This window comes from Equus przewalskii, chromosome 31, assembly GCF_037783145.1.
Source record: "Equus przewalskii isolate Varuska chromosome 31, EquPr2, whole genome shotgun sequence".
Classification (NCBI taxonomy): domain Eukaryota; kingdom Metazoa; phylum Chordata; class Mammalia; order Perissodactyla; family Equidae; genus Equus; species Equus przewalskii.
The window spans coordinates 16,371,323-16,394,959 of record NC_091861.1 but is presented as its reverse complement, the minus strand read 5'-3'; the positions used below and the strand labels follow the sequence as shown (position 1 = coordinate 16,394,959).

Below are 23,637 nucleotides of genomic sequence, written 5' to 3'. Positions count from 1 at the left end.
TGCTGTGTCCACACTCCCGTCCAGGGGAAGGACGAAGAGAGAACAGGTAGGTACACACCCCATGCTTTGTGGCCATGACCCGAAAAGACCCACATCATTTCTTTTCACATTCTATTGGCACAAACACAGTCACATGACCATAACTAACTGCAAGGGAGGTCAGTAAAGGTAGTCTCTGGCTTAGTGGACATGGGGCACCACCACTAAGAGGGAAAATGGCATCATGTATGCAATAGTCAATCGTTCTAACTTTTAGCCAAATCAGGTAATTATAAGGCAACATAGATCCTTTATCTATTTTCAATTCACTTCAAAAATGCTTTTACCTGAATGCCTTGCAAAATTTTATTCTACATTTTTACTAGAAATGGCTTCCCAATTTTTTCTTCTTTGGTAAAACTGCTGTTGACAGTACTGTGAACGTTTTAGTGATAGAATAATATTTTATAATAATGTTAAATAATTTCTAAGTGCTAAACATAGTATTTCACTTAATTCTTATGATGTTTTAAGGCAGTTATTATTATCATCCCCATATTTTGGGTTAGAAAACTAGGATTCCGTGAGGTTAAGTGGCTTGTTTTATGTCACAGTGCTAGAAAATACTGGAACTGGGATTCAAACTTAAGTTTCTGTGATCCCAAAGCCTATTTTTTAAATCACTCCTTCCTATGGCTTCATAGAGTTTTGTCATCTTTCTAGTTAGGAGAGTCTGAAATGGTGAGAATAGTTGGAATCGCCAACAGCAGAGTTGGAGTGTGAACGAATATTCAGGAAAGAACTTTGAGAAAAGTCTTATTTAGGGGATGAGGGAAAGGAGCGGTTGGTGAGACAGGAGGGAGCATTTCACTGAGGAGAGGTCATTCATAGTGCCCACTGCCCAAGAGGAACAGAAGAGGATGGTACTGAGAAGAGAGCATTGGGCTGGGTCATTAGGTTTAATGACTTCAAGAGGACCGCGTCACTAGAGCATAAGGGAGGAAGGATAGATTACAACAGGTGCACAGGTGAAAGGGAAGGAAGCCAGTGGAAATGGCCAAAACAGTCTATTTGCTTTGATAAGTAGAGTGATGGGAAGGAGAGCAGAGGAACCAGCTGGGCTAGCAATGGTGGGTGCTCTTTAGAAGAGATGAGATTTGGAATTATTTATTTGTATTGCCATTTGACCAAGATAAATGCAGACAAAGTCAGAAATTCTTCTAGCTACAAAATCTGTGGCTTCTGATTAAGAGATAAAAACGAGGCAGATGCTTTTTGTGTGGACTTAAACATACTCTCTTCATGGTGACACCTTCACACTTCATGAATTTTCCAGAGAGTTCACTGACATATTGTAGTGCAGAAGTTATGTCATTAATCTTTGTAGTCCCAGGGCCCAGGACAAAAAAGGTTATGAATAAATGTCTGTGGAAGGAAGGAAAAGAAAGAGAGGAAGGTAGAAGAGAAAAAGAGAAAAAGGGAAGAAGGAAGAAAAAGAGGAAGGAGAGAGATAGACAGGGAGGATTATATGATATGAGATGTGAACATCTGAAGGTAGGGGTGAACTCTTGACACATGGTAAAGTGGACAGCATTGGGATAATTTCTCATTTTCTTTTTCCGTACCTTTCTCTCTCACTACCTCCAGCATTTTCTTGCCCCTTTCTGGCCGTCCATGTCCTTGTTAACGAGGCTACCCCAGAAGAGGTACTTCTTTTCCACTCATTCTTTCGTGGAAATTGTCTTATTTTGCTGTTTATTTTAGAGTGAGCAGTCAAAATGGGGAGGATCTTATTAAACCATTCTTGACAAAGTGCTAAGAACCATAAGGTCTAAATGCATGAGAAATAGTTGAAAATTGGACACCTGGGACCTAAGTTTGAGTTTGGGAAGTTCTACTCATTAACTGTAATTTTGGGTAAGTTACTAGGCACCCATCTCTATCTCATAGGGCTTTTCTGAGAATTATATAGATAATTTAAGTGAAGGTGTTTTTGTGTGTCTTCTTATAAAAATGTGATTTTTTTTCACTAATATAATTTATCTTCATGATATTTCATTTAGGCTGAAATTTTTCCTTTATTATATAAAGCAGGAATGAGAACCTCATATCTCTATAGGGAGCAGGAAGATAGGGAGTGTGTGACCTGTCTAAGTAGGAAGTCACTAAATCAGTGCCAGCTGATATTTCCCCCCTGCAATGTGGGAATAATTTCACTCAATCATTTGATTTTTCAAATCAATCCAAAAATCGTCATCTTTATGCAAAATCTTCTGATGGTTAAATGTTGGCAAGATTTTGTTTTTTCAAATACTGAAGGCAAAACAATACATGGAAAATGGGGGAAGTAAAAATAGTCTGTGTGCTGCCAGTTTGCAGTATTTGCCCTAAAAATGAATTGAAGAGAGTCAGGCCCAGGGCCAAGTGGTTAAGTTTGGCACGCTCCTCTTAGGCAGCCCGGGTTTTGTTCCTGGGTGCAGACCTACACCACTCGTCAGTGGCCATGCTGGGCAGCATCCCACATACGAAATAGAGGAAGATTGGACATAGATGTTAGCTCAGGGCAAATCTTCCTCAGGAAAAAAAAAAAAGAATTGAAGAAATGCAAGGATGCTTTTACCTCACACAGTGATGCAAAAATTGAAAACGCGCGCTTCTAAAACTTTCAAAAACTTATCCCTGTTACTCTGTGACTGGTAAAAATTTGCCAGAAATGTTTTGCTACCAAAATGGTGTTTAGATGTGGAGGTTGTAATTAAGAAAGAATGTTTTTAAAAAAACGTATTATGGTTTTTTGAAAGACAATTTTTAATAAGTAAATATTTATGAATTTATTCCTATGACTTTCAACCTATAGTTTTGTGCCTTTTAGCCTATCAGACAATGTGCCAATTTTACCCTACAAATCAAGAAAATGATTTAAAGCAAAATTGCAAAAAATAGTGGCCCTTTCCCAGAGGAGGGACTCGTTAACTTACTTTGGATAGCAGGTTTCAGGATGGAAGAAAATGATAATGCAACAAGCTCTCACAGAGCCCACTCTCTTCTGAGAGTTAACCTTTGTGCTCACAAACAGTTATCTGAGAAATTTCTGAGGTATGAATGGAAATAATAGCGGATTGCATTACCTACATCCCGAAGGTCAGAGGTTCAGATTACCAAGGTAATGAAACTTCAGAGAGCTGCTCCCGATCTATTAAGTTTGTCAGTTTTTATAAGCACACTTACTTCAGGCACGCAATTATAACATAAAGGGCCTCTATCGGTGAAAATTCAGCAGCTGGATCTTAGAAGTATTCAAATGTCAGAGGAGGGAGAGGGTGTCCTCCTTTTTATCAAGCTTTTAAGATGAATCAGGTGGTGAGGGTGAAATAGGAAGAAGGGAGATGAGTGAAAATACATTATACATAAAAATCCATCTCCAGATAAAAATTTTGTATTTTTCCCAGAGGTGTCTCAGAGGGTAATCATAAGCATCAATTACCTTATATTCTTCCATTTAAATGGCTTAAGAGATCCCAAGAGAGGTGACACAGATCATCAGAAACTTCCAACGTTATAAAAACCCTAGAGTGATAGTCTTTTGTAAAAATGGGTTATTTATGGCCACGTAGATCAACATAACTCGTACTGATTTTAATTTATAATGAATGTCACCCAACACTGGTTTTCATTCACAGTTGATATAACACCAGATTGGGACAAATTCACTCAGGTGTTCTACATGGAATAGGAAGCATCTCTCTTCTTAGGCTGTAACAAAACTCAAGGGCTTGATCAAAATTATGTGATTATTAATGCCCGACCAGGAGTCATTTTACATCCTTGTGGGGGGGGGGGTGAGGAAGAGTGGCCCTAAGCTAACATCTGTTGCCAATCTTCCTCTTTTTGCTTGATGAAGATTGTCACTGAGCTAACATCTGTGCTAGTCTTCCTCTATTTTGCATATGGGACGCCGCCACAGCATAGCTTGATGAGCAGCGTGTAGGTCTGTGCCAGGGATCCGAACCTGTGAACCCCAGGCCGCCGAAGTGGAGCCTGTGAACTTAACCACTATGCCACCAGGCCAGCCCCTTTACCTCTTTTTATAGAATAAAAATGGGTAGATGATTACCCTAGAAGGTAAAATTTTCTTTCACAAAACAAATATTTTAATTGACACTTTTCAAATCAGATATTTCTCAATATTTGGTAATATTTAGCAACTTTTGATTCCTCTATTGGCCAGATCTCAAGTAATACCTCCCATGAGAATGATTTCAATACATGATAGGTTCAGTGTTGGCTTTTTTCGGATTGTGATAACGGATCACTACAAATTAGCAGATCAGCTGTTAAACACTACTCTGCTGACCAACTAAATCTGAACTTTCAGTTATTGTGGTTTCTGAAGTAGCAGGAACAGATTAGATCCATCTGTGAGCTCTTCTAACTGCCTGGAGTGTCCTGAATGAGGCCAGGGAGGAACCCCTGTCTTTCCGAAGCAAGTCCAGTGGTCATGTTCAAGCTTCATTTTCCTGTATCAAGCTGGAATTCCATTTATAACCAATGCTGAAGATGATCCACTGAGAAAAATCCATCATATTTCTGCAATCTTAGTAAATGATTCTTGCTAATAGGTGATAAGTTACAAGATAGCGGGGAGGAGCTCTCATAGGTAAGAGCACAATATTACACTGTATCAAAGTAATACATGGACGTTTCTATCACAACTGGTTGGTGTGATGGAAACCACATTCCCAATCGTAAAGGAATGGAAGAAGGGAGAGAGGGCCCACGAAGGTTGGAGATATAGGAAAGAGAGTCTGCCTCTGAAGAAGACTAGCACAGGGACCTGACTTGTTGTGGTTTTTATTTTTTAACGTGTCCATTTTAAATTCATTTTGGTACTCGCACATCAAGGGGAAATAAAGGCATGAGAAGCTTACTTACATGGTTTAGCCCATGTCACATCTATGGCTGTGTGGTTGAGGACACTCACGGTGACATTGGGTCCTCTTTCTGGAAGACCAGCTAACGTCGTCACAGTCACTTCTTGGCTCGGTGTAAAACCCACACTGTTGTGTACAAAGACCTTGTATGCGTACGTCGTAAACCTAAAAGGTTGTTTTTTAAAGAGTCATATATAAATTTCTCTTCTACAGAAAACACGTAACTTCCCTTTTCCTCCCCAAATACAGATTTTCCTTTTTTCCTGTACAAAACGCACAATTTTCTTTTTCCCCTGACAAAATACACTATCTTCTTTTTCCTCCCTACACAAGAACATATTATTTTTGTAACTCTCGAGGCTTAACCAAAATGTCAGGAAAATATTTTATTAGGGACGCTGAGCAAAGACCGCTATTTAAAACACATGTGCTTTATCATTTTTCTCCCTCTTATTGTTTTCAGAAGTGGGGAGGATTACAGCTCAATTCAAGATGCAATTACAAATCTGGCAGCCTGCCAGCTTTCTATCTGAATTTGATCCAGAGAATTTTATGCTTTTCTTTTGGGAAGCTCATCCATTTTCAAATATCAGGATCCCTCATCACCGTTTTCTTCCTATACCTATGCTTCTTCCCCATAATCTCATTGGCAGACAGATAAAGCCCTAAATTAAATCGTAACTGTGACCAAAGTGTACAACACTCTCCCGCTGAGAGTTTTGCTACATTGAGCTGTAGTTTACCAATGTGGGAATATATTTACTTGTGTCAATACAGTGGAAACTGAATATTGCTTTGCGGGAAGAGAAAACTGGACTTGGCAATGTGATATGATGAGGAATTTCCATGTCATATATTGAATTGATGATAGAGTAAAGCCCCCCATTATCTGTCCCTTTTGGCCCTTTCAGGCAGAAGACGATCAGATTTTGTTTGGTTCAAAACCACCTGGGCAGGAAAATGCTATTTATAGACACAAGCCAGGCTTAGACAGGACCATAGCTTAGACCAAGAAACTTGCTTTTAGACATCACACAACATATGACCCTCCCCGGGGGGCATCCAGGACTCAGGGCAAATGCTGGCTTCAGATCATCATCACTTTATTTGGGTTTAAGATCACCCAGGATGCCTTGCGTCCAATGCAGATATGAAATTTGTCTCAGTAAGTCACAACCTGTGAGTCATGACAAGGGGAGGCTGCAATTTGCAGAATTGTGCTAAATAATTTGACCAAAATTTTTCAGGAGTCTCACAGCCTTTGGCTAGCACCTATGTAGAAGAATTTGCTTGCCTCACTTTGTTTCGCACTCATGGTCCAAAGATATTTTTGCAGGGTTCTCCCTTGGCTACATTTAAGGATGTTGCTCTGTTATTGCAGCTACCGGTAAGGACGTAGTGACTTCTTTGAAGCTATTTGCCTATTTCCCCCAAATAAATATTAGCATCAGACCGTCTGCATCTCTCTGCTTTACCATCTCTCCTCGCGTCTTTATTTTCTTTCTTTCTTTTCTGCTTTGTGTGTTGGAGTGGGTTGAATTGCATCCCCCAGAGAGATACATTGAAACCCTAACTCCTGGTACCCAGGAATGTGAGTTTATTTGGAAATAGGGTCTTTGCAGATGTAATCAAGTTAAGATGGATTTGGGAGAGTCCTAAATCCAATGGACTGATGTCCTTATAAAAGAAAGAAGAGGGAAACTTTGATACAGAGACACAGACACGCACAGGGAGAAGACGGTCACGTGAAGACAGGGGCAGAAATTGCAGCCATTCTGCCACAAGGCAAGGAAAAACTGAGGCCACCGGAAGTTGAAAGTACAAGGAACGTTTTTCCTCTAGAGTCTCTGGAGGAAGCGTGGCCCTGATAATACTTTGATTTTAGGCTTCTAGCCTCTTGAACGGTGAGAAAATAAATGTTTTAAGCCACCCAGTTCACTTATAGCAGCCCTAGGCAACGAATACCTATGATTCTAGCAAGTGCTATATGAGCAAGACAACTGAAAGATAAAAATAATAGCATTGAGGGAGTACTTAATCTGTGCCCGGAATTTTCCACATGTATTAACTCATTCATTTCTCACAACTTCCCTCTAAGGTGCTATTACAACTGGATTCTGCAAATGAGGAAAATAAGGCTCAGAGAGTTCCACAACTCGTCCGAGTTGTCGAGCTAGTGAGTGGGAGAGGACTGATTCAAATCTAGACACTCTGATTGCAGAGCCAGCTCTTGTGACCATGATGCTATCCTGCCAACATAATCGCGATGGTGATGATAACAGTAACAATGACAATCATGGTGATAATCTGATCTGTCCATCCTTGGATGATGTCGTATCACTGGGGCTAGATCTTCGAGTTACTCTTCTAGCAGAGGCGACAGATTTTTGCTTACACTTCAAGCAATCTCACCAAATTTCCTTTGTAACCACGAGTATGTATTTGAAGGATGGTGAGTTGGGGTTAAGAGGGTAGCAAGTCTGTGCCAAGGGAACGAAACCAAGCTAATGGCTCCCAGGGGAACAGAACCAACGACCTCCTTCATTAGCTCTCTCCCCGGGAAAAATACTTTTAATTGTGTTTCACTTCAGAAAAATGGCTTAAAAAACATTTAGCTAGAGTCTAGATGCCTAATCTCCTGTCTTACAATATTTGATTTTTTCTTCCATGTGTCTATGCCATTATACTTTTAGTCAACTTTATGGCTTTAAAGTGCTATCATTTTCATGGTTCTTTTCTATAGTGGAATCAAAAGATCAGGTGGCATTGAGATGGTGAATTGTAAATAAATGCTGTAGGGTCTTAGTTCTTCTATGATCCTTTAAGCTATTTCATCATAATTTAGGTATGGTGAAATATACGACTTATGTCTGCATAGAAGAGATTTAGGCCACATAGATACATACCACTGGAATGCCGGTTTTCCAAGTGACACTAAAAGTTTGGAGTGAGAAATGGCTTCAGAGTTTATCTGCCTCAAATAATAAAATATCTGCTACATTTCACAGATAAAAAAACTGAGACCCCGAGAAGTTAAGTGGCTTTGCCTGAGGTTGCACAACTGGTGGAGAGGGTTAGGTGGACTCTTGTTTCCTCATTTCTAATATTAAATTCTTTCTGCTAGTCATTATTCTATTTAAGTGAGAGATCAGTAGGCATTTCGCCTGATGTCATGCGTTTGTCTTTTGCATTTTCTTTAACTTTCATGGTTAAGTTAAATTTTTAAGGAAACAAGATCTTGAATTCTCTTAAATGAAATACTAAAATACATTGTTTTTACTGCATCTGAAAACTAATCTTTATGTTAGTAAGTATATATACCTGTGACTGTATGTGTCAGTTTATACTTCACCACTTTTGGTCAAAAAAACAATGTATTAGTTTAAGGGGCTGGGCCTGTGGTGTAGTGGTTAAGTTAGGCATGCTCTGGTTTGGTGGCCCTGGTTTATGGGTTTGGATCCTGGGCACGGACCTACATTACTTGTCAAGCCATGTTGTGGTGGCAACTCACATACAAAATAGAGGAAGCTTGGCATGGACGTTAGCACAGGGCCACTCTTCCTCAAGCAAAAAAAGAGGAAGATTGGCAACAGATGTTAGCTCAGAGTGAATGTCTCTGACACACACACACAAAAGAGAATGCATTAGTTTGTTTAAAGTGTTTTGTTCATTTGCTCTAGCACATCATTTTTTAGATGGACTTAGGTGTTGATTATTAATATCAAATGGGACAGTCCATTTAACTAACAATAAAAAAATACTTTTAAAAGAAAAGTACGAGGCTGGCCCAGTCGCATAGTGGTTAAGTTTGTATGCTTTGCTTCAGTGGCCTGGGGTTCACTGGTTCAGATCCTGGACACGGACCTACACACCACTCATCCAGCCATGCTGTGGTGTCATCCCGTATGCAAAGTAGAGGAAGACTGGCACAGATATTAGCTCAGAGACAGTCTTCCTCAAGCAAAAAGAGGAAGATTGGCAACAGATGTTAGCTCAGGGCCAATCTTCCTCACCAAAAAAAAGAAAGAAAGAAAGAAAAAGAAAAATGCTAGATCAATTGACACCATGTATTTATGCAAAACTTATGTGCATCAATCAATTTCTTCCCTAAATATTAATTGTGTTCCTTAGATATCTGTTGAAAAATGTACCATTTCAAACCCTGTAGGAAACAGCTTTCGAAATCTGCAAAGTAAATGACTACTTATATTGAGTCTATACTGTAGAAAGTAAAATCAACTGTTTGAAGGTCAATTTAGGAACACTAGGCTGTTCAATAGTTACTCACTAAATGATTAATTTGTCTGAGACCATCTTCCAGCCTCTCCCTTAATCCACATGCAGAAAATGGTAAATTTTGTTGTGTTATAGACATGACTATGGTATTTTGCCTTGTAAAAGATAGCATAGATTAAAATCTTATTTAGGGAACAATACTCATTTCAAGGCTCAGTTGTTATTACTTAAATGAATTAAACAACGAGATTCTGTTTAGGTGATGATCACATTCATTATGTTTAGCATCTAGGATGTTGTTAGTGTTCAATAAATATTTTTGAATAAATGAACAAATTAGTGAATGAATGAGGTGATGTTGTATCAGACCTCAGAAAGGTATCAGAAAGAAACATCTTCCTAAGTTTCAGTAGGGATCATTTCTCTATTGGCCAGGTAGATTTTTGTGTCACTAAACCAACAAAATTATATGTGACCTGAAAGTTCTGAGACTGAGTACTATAGTAACTATGAAATATGCATTCATTCATTTATAAAATTATCTACTCAAGGGGCCAGCCAGGTGGTGCAGTGGTTAAGTTCGCACGCTCTGCTTTGGCAGCCCGAGGTTCCCAGGTTCAGATCCTGGGTGTGGATCTACACGCTGCTTATCAAGCCATGCTGTGGCTGTGTGCCATATATAAAGTAGAGGAAGATGGGCACGGATGTTAGCTCAGGGTCAATCTTCCTCACACACACCAAAAAAAAAAACCAAAAAAAGTTCTCACTTAAAAACAAATTTCTGTAAAAATTTATACACTCCAATAGAACAGAGAATCTTTAAAATATTTATTCATTTCTTCCTTTTTCTTTCAACACACATCAGATAGAACATCTCCTTTAACTTTATCTAGTCAGGAAGTCTTGACAGAGGAGGGAACTTTTGGGCTAGGTATTGATGACTAGTGATATTTTGTCCTGTGAAGACATTTGTCCAGTGAGAAGCATTATTCAGGGCAAAATGTGTAAATGCTTGTATCTTGAAAGGGTCTGATGTGTTTTGGGGAACCAATAAAATTCTTCAGTGCAGCTACAGTATGCCTTGGGTTATTTTCATCAGAATTAAAAATGTGTCAACTTTATTGATGTCCTAACAGATTTCATGTGTCAATATAGTCACCAATATAAATCATGCTTCTGAAAATGCAGGCTATTCAGTTGCATTTTCCACTAACTGGTCTTCATATCAGCCACAACCCAACGCATTCTTGAGTACAACGTTACACACGAAAGGATTTGAGAAACCTCTGATAGCACACCATTCCTTACAGCCTCAAGTCCTTTGTGGGAATAAATAAATAAGCAAACAAATAAAAATGCAACACTGTTTCCACTGCTGAAATCTGCAGTGGTTTGAATTTTCTGTTGATGGGGGCTACTTTTTCTTTTCACTACTTATTTGTTGCTGAAAGATTTTTTTTTCTAAAAACGCTGCTGATGATTTCGGCTTTTGAAATTGAAGAATAATGATTACCACTCTTGAAAGTTTTTACAATACATCTTGGATGTTAGTGAAAGTTGCAGCTGTCATATTCCTGTGTCTATCTATATTTATAATACAAGAATGTCACACATCAAATAATTTTGCTGTAATTTCTGTGTTTGTTCTACTCATCAACATTGGCAAGAAACACAAACAAAGAAATAGAATTTTTTTTTGAAGACAACATTAGGGATTAAAACCTCTTATGACACAATGCATCCTTCCAGATTCAGAGGCTTCTTTTACGTGAGGTAAGTTTTCACATCCTTAGAAAAGGATAGCATGAGGTAAATTTAGACCAATGAAAAAAATCCCAATGGAGAAAAGCACCATGACTCTACTAACTTAATTTAAACGTGAAATAGATACATTTTCACTCATTTTGAATTAAGTACATTGTTAAGTACACCAATGTTGACAGAAGTTGGCTTTCGTTCCTAAACTTGACTTTTATTTACATTTTGATATTAAAGAAGAAAATAACAGGATCTACCTTATGTTGGTGGTCAGGGGAGAAAGGCTTTCCTTCCACTCGCCCTCTATTTGTGCAAAGTTAACTTCCATACTTAATAGCTATAACTTAAATATCTTCATGTTATAGGAATGTGTGTCCTGGAACTGACCCAGTCTTTCTGTATTATCAAAGCAGGAAGTCAGTCATCTGTACTCATTTAATCCCATTACGAAGGAGGAGAATGAAACTTATACTCTTTCGAATATTATCGCCCAGAAACCATGTCCTCTTTTAGGGCTTGAAACATCTCTATTTTTTATTTTTGTATTTTTTTGAGGACGATTAGCCCTGAGCTAACATCTGCCACTAATCTTCCTCTTTTTGCTGAGGAAGACTGGCCCTGAGCTAAGATCTGTGTCCATCTTTCTCTATTTTACATGTGGGACGGCTGCCACAGTATGGCTTGATAAGCAATGTATAGGTCTGCACCTGGGATCCGAACCAGTGAACCCCAGGCAGCTGAAGCACGGTGCATGAACTTAACCGCTATGCCACGTGGCCAGCCCTAGTGAAACATCTCATTTTTGCAAGTTAAAAAAAATTAGAATCTGCATCTGTAAGATTTAAACTTAGCTTTTATAGTATATTTAGCTTAAGCACTTAAACTTGAAAACAATCAAGGCCAACCACTCTTTCAAAACAAGATGAATATTTATTAACTTTGAATGTTTTCATTTAAAGAGAATACAATTAGTGAATTCTTGAGGAGTCACATGAAGGTCTCTCCAGACTGTCATTGCAAAAGAAATATTTGTAGAAATTTATAAATAATTGAAAGTACTAGGAGTGAGAACATACTTCCCTTCATAAATCCAATGGCAACTGTTATAATCTACAAGTCAATATTTTCCTTAAAACAGAAAAAAAGAACTTATTATTTCTTGTAACTTGCTCTTCCTTCATCAAATCCAGAACAAAAAGGAGGACAGGCCATGACTGTGTTCTCAACAGTTTTATCTGATTGCTCAGGAACCAAGGTACTGCAAGATGCTGAAAATCACATCCTTAAAATGAAGGAGGTGACTGCCCGCTTGCTAAACCCTACCTGACTCACCTTGGCAGCATCAGGTGAAACTGCACGTTCACCAGATTTTCCCAGTGATGAAAATGTCAGGAAACCCAAAGTTATGGCTCCCCCAGCAACCACAACTTGGCCATTTTGCACACAATTATTAAGGAAGAAAAGTTAGAAACTGACAAATGACAGTTACACCGAGTTCGTGTCCACACAAACAGAGCAAAATTCAACAATGAGGCAACCAGCTGTGTGAGTCAGACAAATCACCCCCTACCTAAGATATTCATAAGAACAAAAGCATTTTTGTTTAAACTATATTATCGGACGATTAGCTCAATATTCCACCTTGTACGTGGAGATATAAAGGTAAAAAATAACTACTAGAATCTGAATAACTACTAGAATTTGAATTTAAAAATATAATAACATTTTAGATTAAATTGGTGTTTTTTTAATATATTATAAAGATATAGCTAACCAAAATAGACCACTTGACCAAGGAAATTGACGTCAATTTATATTTACTCTCACAAATATATTCCTGGAAGGATGTCCAGTGAATCTTAAGTTAATTTTACTTTTTCTATCAAGAGAAGTCCATTTTAAAAACTGATTCTAGGTGTAGCTACGGTGACATCAGGTCAACATGGGAAGAAACATTTCAATGTTCCCTTTATTTATGTAGATCTAAGTCAAGAAAGGAATAAGGAATGGTGGAGTCTGGGGAGAAGAGGAAATTATGTATTCCTCCTAAAGGCATTAGAATTCCATCACTTCTCTCCCCCCCAAAATAGCCAGTCAAACAAATAAGTCAACAAGACAAACATAAACCAAAGGGTAGTGTTGCTAAGGGGCTGCCACAGAGGTGTGCAGCAAAATGAGCCAGCCCTCAGGTCTTCACCCCTGCAATCTGAGAGACGGCTAGACCACCAGCAGGGGTGGTGAACCCTGGCTGCCGGCAGTCAAGGTGGGTAACGACAGCCCCTGACCAAACAAGATCAGTTGTTTTCAACAGAAAACCTGGCGCAGCACATAGCGCCCACCAGAGGACTAATTTCCAGTTTTTTCTCAGATTTGTGCAAGAACTCTCCTTGGGCTAACGTGGCCTCCAGCTTTTTTTGGACTTACAAAGGGAGAGGGCTAGAAAAAACATTCTCACAATATGAAGACTCACGCCGTTTGTTTGAATATTAAAAAGAAATGCATATTGCTTTTTATCACAAGCTGGTTATGTGGGTTGTAGCAGTATTTGACAACAACAAAAAACTTTGCTAGTCCTAGCAGAAAAAAAAAGTCCCTTGACATTTAGCATTATGAAGCTAGTCAAAATATCACCTCAGCACATTTTGTTAGATGTACACGTCCCTTCTAGAAGCAGCTGTCATCAGTGTGTTTATGTCAACTTACGCTTCAATTTAATTTGTAGGGGTTTAATTTGATTTCCTTCCTTAAATCTTAGATTTGGGCTTCTCATTAAAAGTCCTTAGAGGCCTCACTAAAAATTCAATAACAAATTTTCGGACTTGGTCTTAATTCTTTAATAAGTTTTTATTTCTTCTGTGAAGAAAGAAAATTAACTTTCCGTTTTTCTGCCAAACAGCTCATGGCTGAAAATCAGATTCAGTCATGTTAAATAAAGTTCTATTTATTTTAGAAATTGTTATATTTAAGGCACTTAGAGTACACAAATCATAGACAACTACTTTTCCATATGATTTTCCTAGGCAATGTTGGTGACTGTAGTTAACTGTGATGATAGCAATTAACATGTTTACAATTGTGAGTGTGTGTGTGTTTCCTCCACTAGACTGTGAGTTCTTTGGGGGTTAGGGCTATGCTGTAGTCATCTTTTGCTTTTTATTACAGTGCCTCTCTGCATATAGGAAGCAAAAAGAAATTGCTAAATAAACGAAGTTCTTCAACTGAAATGACAACTATATAGCGATGCCGGAGTAAGTAAATAATGAATAGAAAAATAGTGGCGGATAGTCTAATGACCTTCATAATTTAGGTTGAACAAAAAGATACGCTGAGCTAAATGCATTAAAGGGGAAGCTGATTCAGACCAGGGAGAGAGTGGGCAGAGAAGCCCGCTAGGAAAATTCTTGGCCAAGACCCGGAGGATGATCTAGCCAGACAAAGGAAAATGACGGCAATGGGGAGAAGCCGAGGGAGCGACTGTTGCACGTTAGAGGTACTGAAAGTAATGCTGAGGTGGCTGGAACACAGAGGTCCAGTGAGGAAGAGGTGGGAAACAAGGCCAGAGTTTAAACAGCATTCAGAGAAGAGCTAGTCAGTGGCGACTCTAGAAAAATAATCAACCTGATAGAAAATTTATTGAAAAATAGGTCTAGAAAGTTTCATAAAATAATATATGATTTTTTGAAATGCAATTACATTGCTTGGACTCATGAGGTTTAAAAGTCATTTGAATTCCATCCAATCGCCTCATTTTATAGACCATAAAAGTGAAGCCCAGAGAAGTCAAGTGACTTGCTGAAGGTCACAAAGCTAGTTCTCTAGCACAAGATGAAACAGGACCCAGGTCTCCTAACTCTCCCACGAAGTCCTTTTTCTGACATTGCCTATTTGTCTATTTCTTGATTTCTTTGAACTCTAGATTGATTTCTTTCAAGTCCCAAGTCTGCTAACTAAATAAATTTTGCGGACGGAATCAACGACTTCTAACAATGATTGCCCAGAAGCAGCAAGCATTTTCAAGCGCCAGTCATCCCTCCAGTTTTGCGTGTGTTCAATATTTCCAAATTCCTCTATGAAGTTTTCATGTCTGGCTAGAGCTGTGACAGAGGTAATAGGTTAAGGCTCAAACATCTACAAATTCGACTTCAAAAGGCTTATTTTAAGCATGCAGTTAAGATGGAAAATATTAAACAAGCTGACTGTTGCGGTTGGGTGATTAATGCCTCAGATAATAACGGAACATGTTTTATTGCATAACTGATAACACGGTCACACAATGAAGACACTAAGATACTTTGAACTATTCCACATGCCTCAAACTAAATGCCAGCATTTGTTTTTATAGTTTTAGTAATCTCACCTGCTAAGACCCTTATCTTCATAAAACCACTGAGTTCCTGAATAAATATTGTGCCACAGATTTAAATCTTCTGGGGGATTTGATGCAAGTGGTTGCTGGATTTTACGTCTCAGAAGCTCATATCTAAAGCAAAAGACAAGCAGAAACATCAGGATTATCTCAACTAATGATATTACCAAAATTCAGGTTGTTTCATGGTACCAGTGTGTGGTGTGGCTGTGTAAACATAAAGAAAATATCTTAATTTACAATCGCAAAGCTGTTTCCAGATAATCATTTTTTTCTGGTTCAAGTGTTATGTATTCAACTATTTTGAAACAATTAGTTACATTCACAGTTTGCTGTTATCAGTAAGAATGATAACATTTTAGTTTTCTTCTATGTCAGATTTGCTAAAACTTTATTGCAAGTTACACACAAAGTTGAAATACAAATAGCTTAAAAGTTAATGATTTCCTAAGATTTCTACCATCAATACTTTATAAACAATGATAACATTATCAACTCCATAGTCTTGGCGAAGTGTCAAATTGTTATAAAGCCGGTTCAGAATCAAAATTCTTTTCATACATCTTATCTATGTCCCTCACCACATGCTTTGCAAATTTCTAGATTAATAACGTGCCAAAGAATTATTGTGTTAGCTTTGGAATTTTGAGGCATATCTGTGCAAATGTATCATTTAGAACATGCATCAAGTCTGCTTAACACATATAAAAATAGACTTTGAAAATCAAGAGAAGGATTACATAGAGAATTGTTAGAGAATAGTGATTGTTGTTTCAAGAGCTCTTAGTTCCTGACAATATTGTCGTATTTCCACTTTGATGAACTTTTATCATTCCATATAAGTCAAGATACACAATATGAAAGTGTATGAAAGTTACGAATGGGAGATACCCAAGAAGGAATTAGTCCTATGTTCGTACATGAGTAGAAGTTTCCTTTCTTCCTTCCCGGAGAGATAAGACAACCATAGCAAAATCCTAAAACACAGTCACTCTCTCTTACCTCAAATTGGGTCCATTTGGCCTGGATGGTGGCTGCCAAGAAATCCCAACATACGATTCACTTAGTGGAATCACCGACAACGGGCTAACACCCTGCGGTAGGGTGGGGTGAGTGGTAACATGGGTAGGTAAACTCTCTGTGCATCCTCCGAGATACCCATTACCACCTGAGCAAGCCACAATGGTGACAGAATAATTAGTGAAAGGAATCAGGCCAGTAACCACTTGACTGAACACCGAGGAAGTAACATTGATTATCGTGATGTGAGGGTCAGGCATGCGGATCTCATAGCGAAGCACTTCTCCATTCTGGATGAGTGGGGGGTTCCAAGTGACCTGAAATAACAGATAAACTTAGAATCAGGCTGACAACACAGGAACAGAGCAACTGCAGTTCAGCAGGCCTGGAATTTTGCTCTGTCTCGTTTTCAGTTAAATCACTTTCTAAATGCCTACTTTCGCCTTCGCCCTTTGCACTAGACAGTAATGAAGGGTTTGGGATCAATTAGCAGGACACCAGGAACTAGATGAAATTGCTGTTTCCTGCACTTGGCTTTTAGTCTCGATACTTTCTAGGACTGTCAGACTAATACACACCTTGGTGATTCATCCCCACCGTGGGGGTCCTGAAGGACACAGAGCACACACACGGAGAAAATTCACACGTCCCCATGCATCAATGGGGCAGTGGCAGGATTTGATAGCTTTCTTGTTTATAACTCAATTAAATGAAACACCAGAACTCCTTGCTTTGCATTGTTAGCCTGTAGTCTGAACATGTCACTACTCTTTTGTTTTTGGGATGGTTGGGGGTGGGGAATAATTATTTGCTTTTTCCGAGGATGCACAATTGAGTTCCTGAGTCTCACTTGTGCATAATGTAGAAAATAAAGCAATAACAAGACCTCTTCTTCTCAAAGATAAGAGATACATAGGAAGCTTTTAAAAAGGCAGCCAAAGGAGGATCCTGTTTAACTAACTCCTGCACTTGAACATCAGAAAAAGGAAGAACATTTTGTAATGGAATATCACAGTGTTTAACATTCCTTTTCTGGCTAAATTCTGTAAGGGTGTGGTGGTAACATACTCATGCTCTTTCGGGGAATAAGCACCCTAGGAAATGTGCAGAAGCCATTAAAAATCACTTATTTATATGCTATCATGACTCATCTCTTTTATTGTTGCCTTACAATATTCCTCAGATTTTATGGTATACATTTCATCTCCCAAATAGACTAGAAGCTTCTTGACAGTGGGGCCTAAATTGATACTCATTTAATGCCATGTACACAGAGACAGAGGTCGGTAAGTAATTGTAGTCATGGCCGATTAGATTATACTTTTCTCTTAGCATATAGCTGTTTTGAAACTTTAAAAGACGGATTTCCACAAAGTGATGTATTAACATCTACGTGTGTGATTCTATAAAAAAATCAAAGTTAGAAAGGAGTCATAGAAAAATTAGAACAGAGAAGGTGACAAAATGAACTCCCACTACACGTCAGTTGGGTAGTCATTTGATGATTACTGTCCCAATTTATAATTAACAACGGCCCAATATCTATTCAAATTTTACTTTGTTGTTGTTAGTGCTGGGGAGTCGACTCTGGCTCCCAGCAGCTCTGTGGACAGCAGAGTGGAACGCTGCCCGGTCTTTGTGAGCCATCCTCTCCCCTCTGGTGCTGTGTCAGACAGTGTTCCACTGCTCTTGATAGATTTTCATGGCCAATTTTTTGGAAGTGAGTGGCCAGGTCCATCTTCCTAGTCTGTCTCATCTGGAAGCTCCACTGAAACCTGTCCACCATGGGTGACCCTGTTGGTATTTGAAATCCCAGTGGCATAACTTTTGGCATCATAGCAACACAATGTGACAACCGACAGATGGGTGGTGTGGTTCCCTGGCCAGGAACGAACCTGGGCCCTGGGGTGAGAGCAACGGACCTTAACCACCAGACCACCAGGGCTGGCTCGCTCAAGTGTTCCTACATGGCTTGAAATCATTGCTAATTTTAAAAACTTCCTGGAAAGTTCCACACTGTGCTGGCAGTGAAGAGAAGTTTTAGATGCGTTCCTTTCCTTATGAGCATAGAGGATTTGTCTGGATGTAGAAAAGATCAAAGAAATGTAAAGAAAGCAAAGCTTGTAGAGAAGACACAGGATTCTATTTGTCTGAGTGGTACAATACTCTCCGTGGGCTCAAAAATGAGTCAAGGTCGGACTCAGGGGGCTTCCTGGTACTGTAATGTCACTGAAAAATGGAAGCGTTATTACAGCTCAATTCAACCTGTTTTGTGGAACACCACTTCCTTGCCCCTCGAAACCAGAACATTCTAAGAGTTCAGGTCAAGGTTTGGCAGTACTTGAAAGAATTAAAACTTAGAAGATAGTCTGTGTGAGCAGTTTAGCTAAGAGTGAATTGATTTGGAACTCGGTATTGAGGCTGAGAAAAGGCGTTCATAGGATAAAACTTGAATAAGATATCTATCAGCAGAGATTAAGAGATTTGACAGGGTGACTCTGGAGACAGTTATTTGAAGATCTGAAAAAAAAAAATCCCTATTTTCTCTACTATAAAATGTTTACATACAGAAATTAGCTGTTTTTCTCATTTAAAAAGTTACAGATCGAAAAATACATCTTTTCAACCCTACTGAGTTGGAAGACATGAATCCACTTCTACAGAACATTTTTAGAAGTATTTTTATAACAAGGTGGAGAAGGCCATTGTCATTATAGTCAGCAGGCTAAAAGAAATGGTATCTAATTTGATTGCCCTCTTGGAAATATCCTGGAGCCATTATTAAAAATCAATGAGTCCAAGATTTTTAAGGAGCTGGCTAGCTAAATATTGTATTCTATTCTTTCCTATGCTTATGACCACATTTACCGTAGTGTGGCCAAAATGTATGCAATTAAAACTTTCAGGCTTTTTAATTCCCCCTAATCTTTTGTGTGTGTGTGTGAGGAAGATTGGCCCTGAGCTAAATCTGTCGTCAATCTTCCTCTTTTTGCTTTAGGAAGATTGTTGCTGAGCTAACGTCTGTACCAAACTTCCTCTATTTTATATGGGACACCCCCACAGCATGGCTTGATGAGCAGTGCCAGGTCCACACCTGGGATTCGAATCTGCAAACCCCAGGCTGCCAAAGTGGAGCGCGCAAACTTAACCACTATGACACCAGGCTGGCCCCTCCCCTAATGTTTTATATATCCATTGTTCACAGGAAGGATTAAGAAATATGATTGCAGTGCAGAAAACTCAGACCAAAGAGTGTGTTCCTCACCTGAATAAACAAGAGATGTGTTCTCTAAAACAATCATTTTACATTGAAATTTTTACATAGAATTATAGTTTATGGTTAGAAATAAAATGTTTATTTCAGAGATGCCTTGCCTATGATGATTCTTTCTTATAATTGAGTAGTTCTTAATTGTTTAGATTTCCATTTTTCCGTTTAGTTATTATAAGTTTTCAGAAACTAGGAAAGGTGTGTAGCTGGTTAGGTGGCTAAGGAGCCACTGACTTTAATGAACTCCTTCAGATCCCTGAAGAGTGGCATGTCCTAAAGAATCAAGACACCTCCAAAGATGCCTATTTTAAGCAAAAATATATGAATGCAGGTTAGTTGGTTGGTTTCAAGCCTGAAAAAAGTCACACACATAAATATTGTAACTTCCTTCCTTTTTTAATTCCATCAAACTATATTTAAGAACTTTATGAATGAGTATTTATGAAGATTGACATAGTGGGTTGAGAATGGGCTAAGAATAAATGTTCCTGATAGTTGATCCGGGCCATTCAACTAAAGCTGTGAGAATCTGAGCAAAACACTTCACGTCTCTGGGTCTGGGTTTCCTTCATGTCTAATGTGAAGAGACCATTCTTGTCCTCATGTCTACATATAAGATTGTATAATCCTAAGACTACCTAATCAATACAAGCTATGAAGGCCTGAGAGTATGGTAATTTGACCCCATATAGCAATTTCTCTTAACAACTGACTCCCTGGAAAGCTTCTCATATAGTATAAAGTGTACGATAAATATGTGTTGAAATAAAATTAAAGTTCTCTTTCAAAATGTCCTTTCCTTTTAAAATTGTTCATATTAACTTTTCATCTCAGATATTAGATTTGCATTTTGCAATCAGAGAAAGAGTACAAAGATTTATATAGGAAAAGTTAATTATAGCCCTTGACTTCTACCCTTCCCATTCCTGTCTATTTCCACTCTCTCAAGGTGAGAGGTGATAACTGGGAATGTATTCTTCCATACTTTCTGGTCTGTTCATATAAGCACAGCAACTAGACCCAAACATAATGTAAGATTTCTCACTTTTAGTTTTTTTTACAGAAAAAAAAATTATTTTATACCCATTAAGCTGCAACTTGCTTTCCACACTTAACAATAGATGTACCTATTTTTTTTTGCTGTTGCGTAATATTCCTTTCATGGCCAAATACAAATTATTCCGTTAGTATCCTACTGACATTACTTTACTGCTAAAAACAATGTTTGAAAGTGTATGCATGCATACCATTGTATTTATTTTGTATTGAATAGATTAGCAAGAATTGCTATGCCAAAAGGTAAATGCATGCTTAATTTTAATGATTATCGACAGACTACTTGATGAAAAGGTTGAAGTAATTCACTTTATCACAAAGTGTCCATGATTTGTGTCCTCACAAACTCTTGAAATTACTGTTCCTTTTAGTTTTTGCCAATATTTCTTAATTATTTCTTTAATTAATTTGCATTCCCTTGACTTTTTGTGAGGAATAAATATTTTCAAATATTACTATTTGTGCATCTTCTTATTTAAATTATTCATCCATATTAAATACTTTTCTCCTATCGAATTGTCTTTTTGTCATAACTTAGTAGAAGTTCTTCATATCTTATGGGGGAATAGTGTATTTTTCTATAATATGTGTTACAGATGTATTTTTCCAATCTGTCTTTTGGAGTTTAACTTTATTGTGAGGGGTCTTTTGTCCTGCAAAAAATGATCAAATTATTTTCTAGCTACATATAGCTATCTTTTCTTTTAAGTCTGCTGAGTTTCTCTTTGTTTTTTTTTGGAAAGAACTCCCTAACATTTAAACTATGTAAAATTCTTTATTTCTTCTAAGCTTTTAATTTATTTAACCTTAAAATTTGAATTTACTGGAATTTAGTTATGATATAATATGATAGAAAGATCTATTTTTTTTCTACACGTGGATTATCAGTTAGGCCAGTATCATTTTTAAAACAAATCATCCTTTCCCAATGAATAAAATGTCACTTCTATAATAAGTGCTCACAAATACTCGCATCTGTCTCTGAGCCCTCTAGTCTGTTTCAATGACCATTTGTCTATTTTTATTCCAATATCATACTGTTGTAATTCAGCGGCTTTAGAGTAAGTATAAATGCTAAAGAAGATGTCGCCTTACTATTTTTCTCTTCCACAATTTTCTAGAATATTTCAAGCATTTAGTCATCTTCTTAGAGTTTAAAATAATTTTATCCAGTTTGAAACAAAACAAAAACATTATTGGCATTCTGATTTGAATGATTGTTAGGTGTACATGTTAACTTTGGGAGGACTGACTTGTTATGGAATGACGTCCTTCCATCCCTGAAGACAGCATATTCTCCATTCATTGCAGTGTAAAGAAATCGAGAAAAGCATAAGCTTTTGGAAGCATAAGCATAAGCTTTTGTGAATCCCAACTGCTGCTCTTAATGTAATCTTAGGCATCTTACTTAATCTCTCAATTCTCAGTTTTCCTGCCTGTTAAATGGGGATAATAATAGCATTTATCCAATTGGGTTGTAGCAAGGATGAAATGAGAGCAATTCCTGGAATGTAATATGAACTCAATAAATATTTGTCAGTACTTTATTTCCTTCCATAAGATTTTATAATTTTTTTACGGTTTGATTTAAGCAGACATCAAAGACTGGCCCATCTTCAAAAATAGGTGAGAATGATGATTAAGATTCAATTCCTTTTACTTTGGTTTATCATCAAACCTGTAAATGAGTGCCACTGAGAGTACACACCATAGGAAGGCCATGCATGGACACAATTTGGGTAACACCATATTTCCTCGTGGCACACATGCCAAGGCTGGTGAGCAGAGTGAGGACTCGACTACACGAGGAGCCGAAAACTGTAGGCCTGCTCTCGTTTATTCTGCTTTAACTGTGAGAAGATGAGGCTGTGGATGGGGCCATCAGAATTCAGAGGCTCATGTTATCACCTCAGAAGAGATTTTTTGCTACATCAAAATTATACGAATTAGTTACTTCTACATTTTATTTTTTATTAGTCCTCAACTGTGCTCAAGACTTCAGTGCAGCCATCTTAGAAACTAACTTTATCCTAATCTGATTTGACACTGATATTTTTTTAGAAATGGCCGCTGAATCTTACGACTTCTTATTCTGTATCTATTTTTTTAAAAACATGGACTTTCTCCTTTAATCAGTTGATTTAAGAGTATGTTGACAGATTTCCTGACGTTGAACCATCCTTACATTTTTTGGAATAAAATCAGATTTGTCCTGGTATATCATTCTTTCGATATACTCCTTAATTCAACTTGCTAACATTCTATTTAGAAGTTTTGGATCGATATTCATATATGAAACTAGTCTATAGCTTTATTGAACTATCTTTTTCACGTTTTGGTAGAGCACTTTTTACCAACTTTATATGATAAAATGATTTTTCTTACATGATTAAATACCAAAGAAAAGTGCATGGCTTTCAGTGTATCAGATAACACAATCTCTTTGACATTATATCTTATTTATTTTCCTTACAATCAAGTAAGACGTTAAGCATACGACTTCAATATGCTGCTCTGTGCTCCACTTTTCCCTCTTAATGCTTATGTCTATGGCAAGTCATATCACATCTCTTTAAACTTAGTAATAAGTTACTTTAGATTGTTTTCTAGTTTTTCTATGTATGTATAGGTTCCCTTGATTTCCCTGTTAGACTGCAACTTCTTACAGTTCTAAACTTCGAAGTTTAGAACTTCTAAACTTCTTGCATGGTATAGTGAAAAGAAGACATGGCACAAAATGGGAGGAAATGGTGAAATCCCAGTGGATTCCCTTTGCCAGCCCCCATCCTATCAGCTGGTACTTTTTCATCCTCTCAATCTGATTTGTGCTTTCTCCCAAGTCCTTGTCACTTCTGGGCATACTATATATTTACTTGTGTACTTCTGTACTTCTGTCTAAAATTTAAACCCGATTAAGGTAGACATTTTGTCTTGGTCTCTACTGTATCCTCAGTGCCTAAAAGAGGCACTCATAAAGATGTGCTGATGCTCAATAAATGTTAGTAGAACTGAAGTTATTA

The 23,637-nt window shown here is 37.8% G+C and overlaps 1 protein-coding gene across 1 annotated transcript in view; it reads right to left on the bottom strand.

Moving 5' to 3' along the window:
- Positions 1-23,637, bottom strand: part of USH2A (usherin) — a 746,622-nt gene that overhangs the window by 219,608 nt on the left and 503,377 nt on the right. Inside the window, exons 42-44 of the mRNA XM_070602521.1 lie at positions 16,273-16,607; positions 15,262-15,384; positions 4,912-5,075 (exon numbers count right to left, since the gene is read on the bottom strand). Coding sequence (XP_070458622.1) covers positions 4,912-5,075; positions 15,262-15,384; positions 16,273-16,607 — 622 coding nt within the window. The remainder of the gene's footprint in view (positions 1-4,911; positions 5,076-15,261; positions 15,385-16,272; positions 16,608-23,637) is intronic.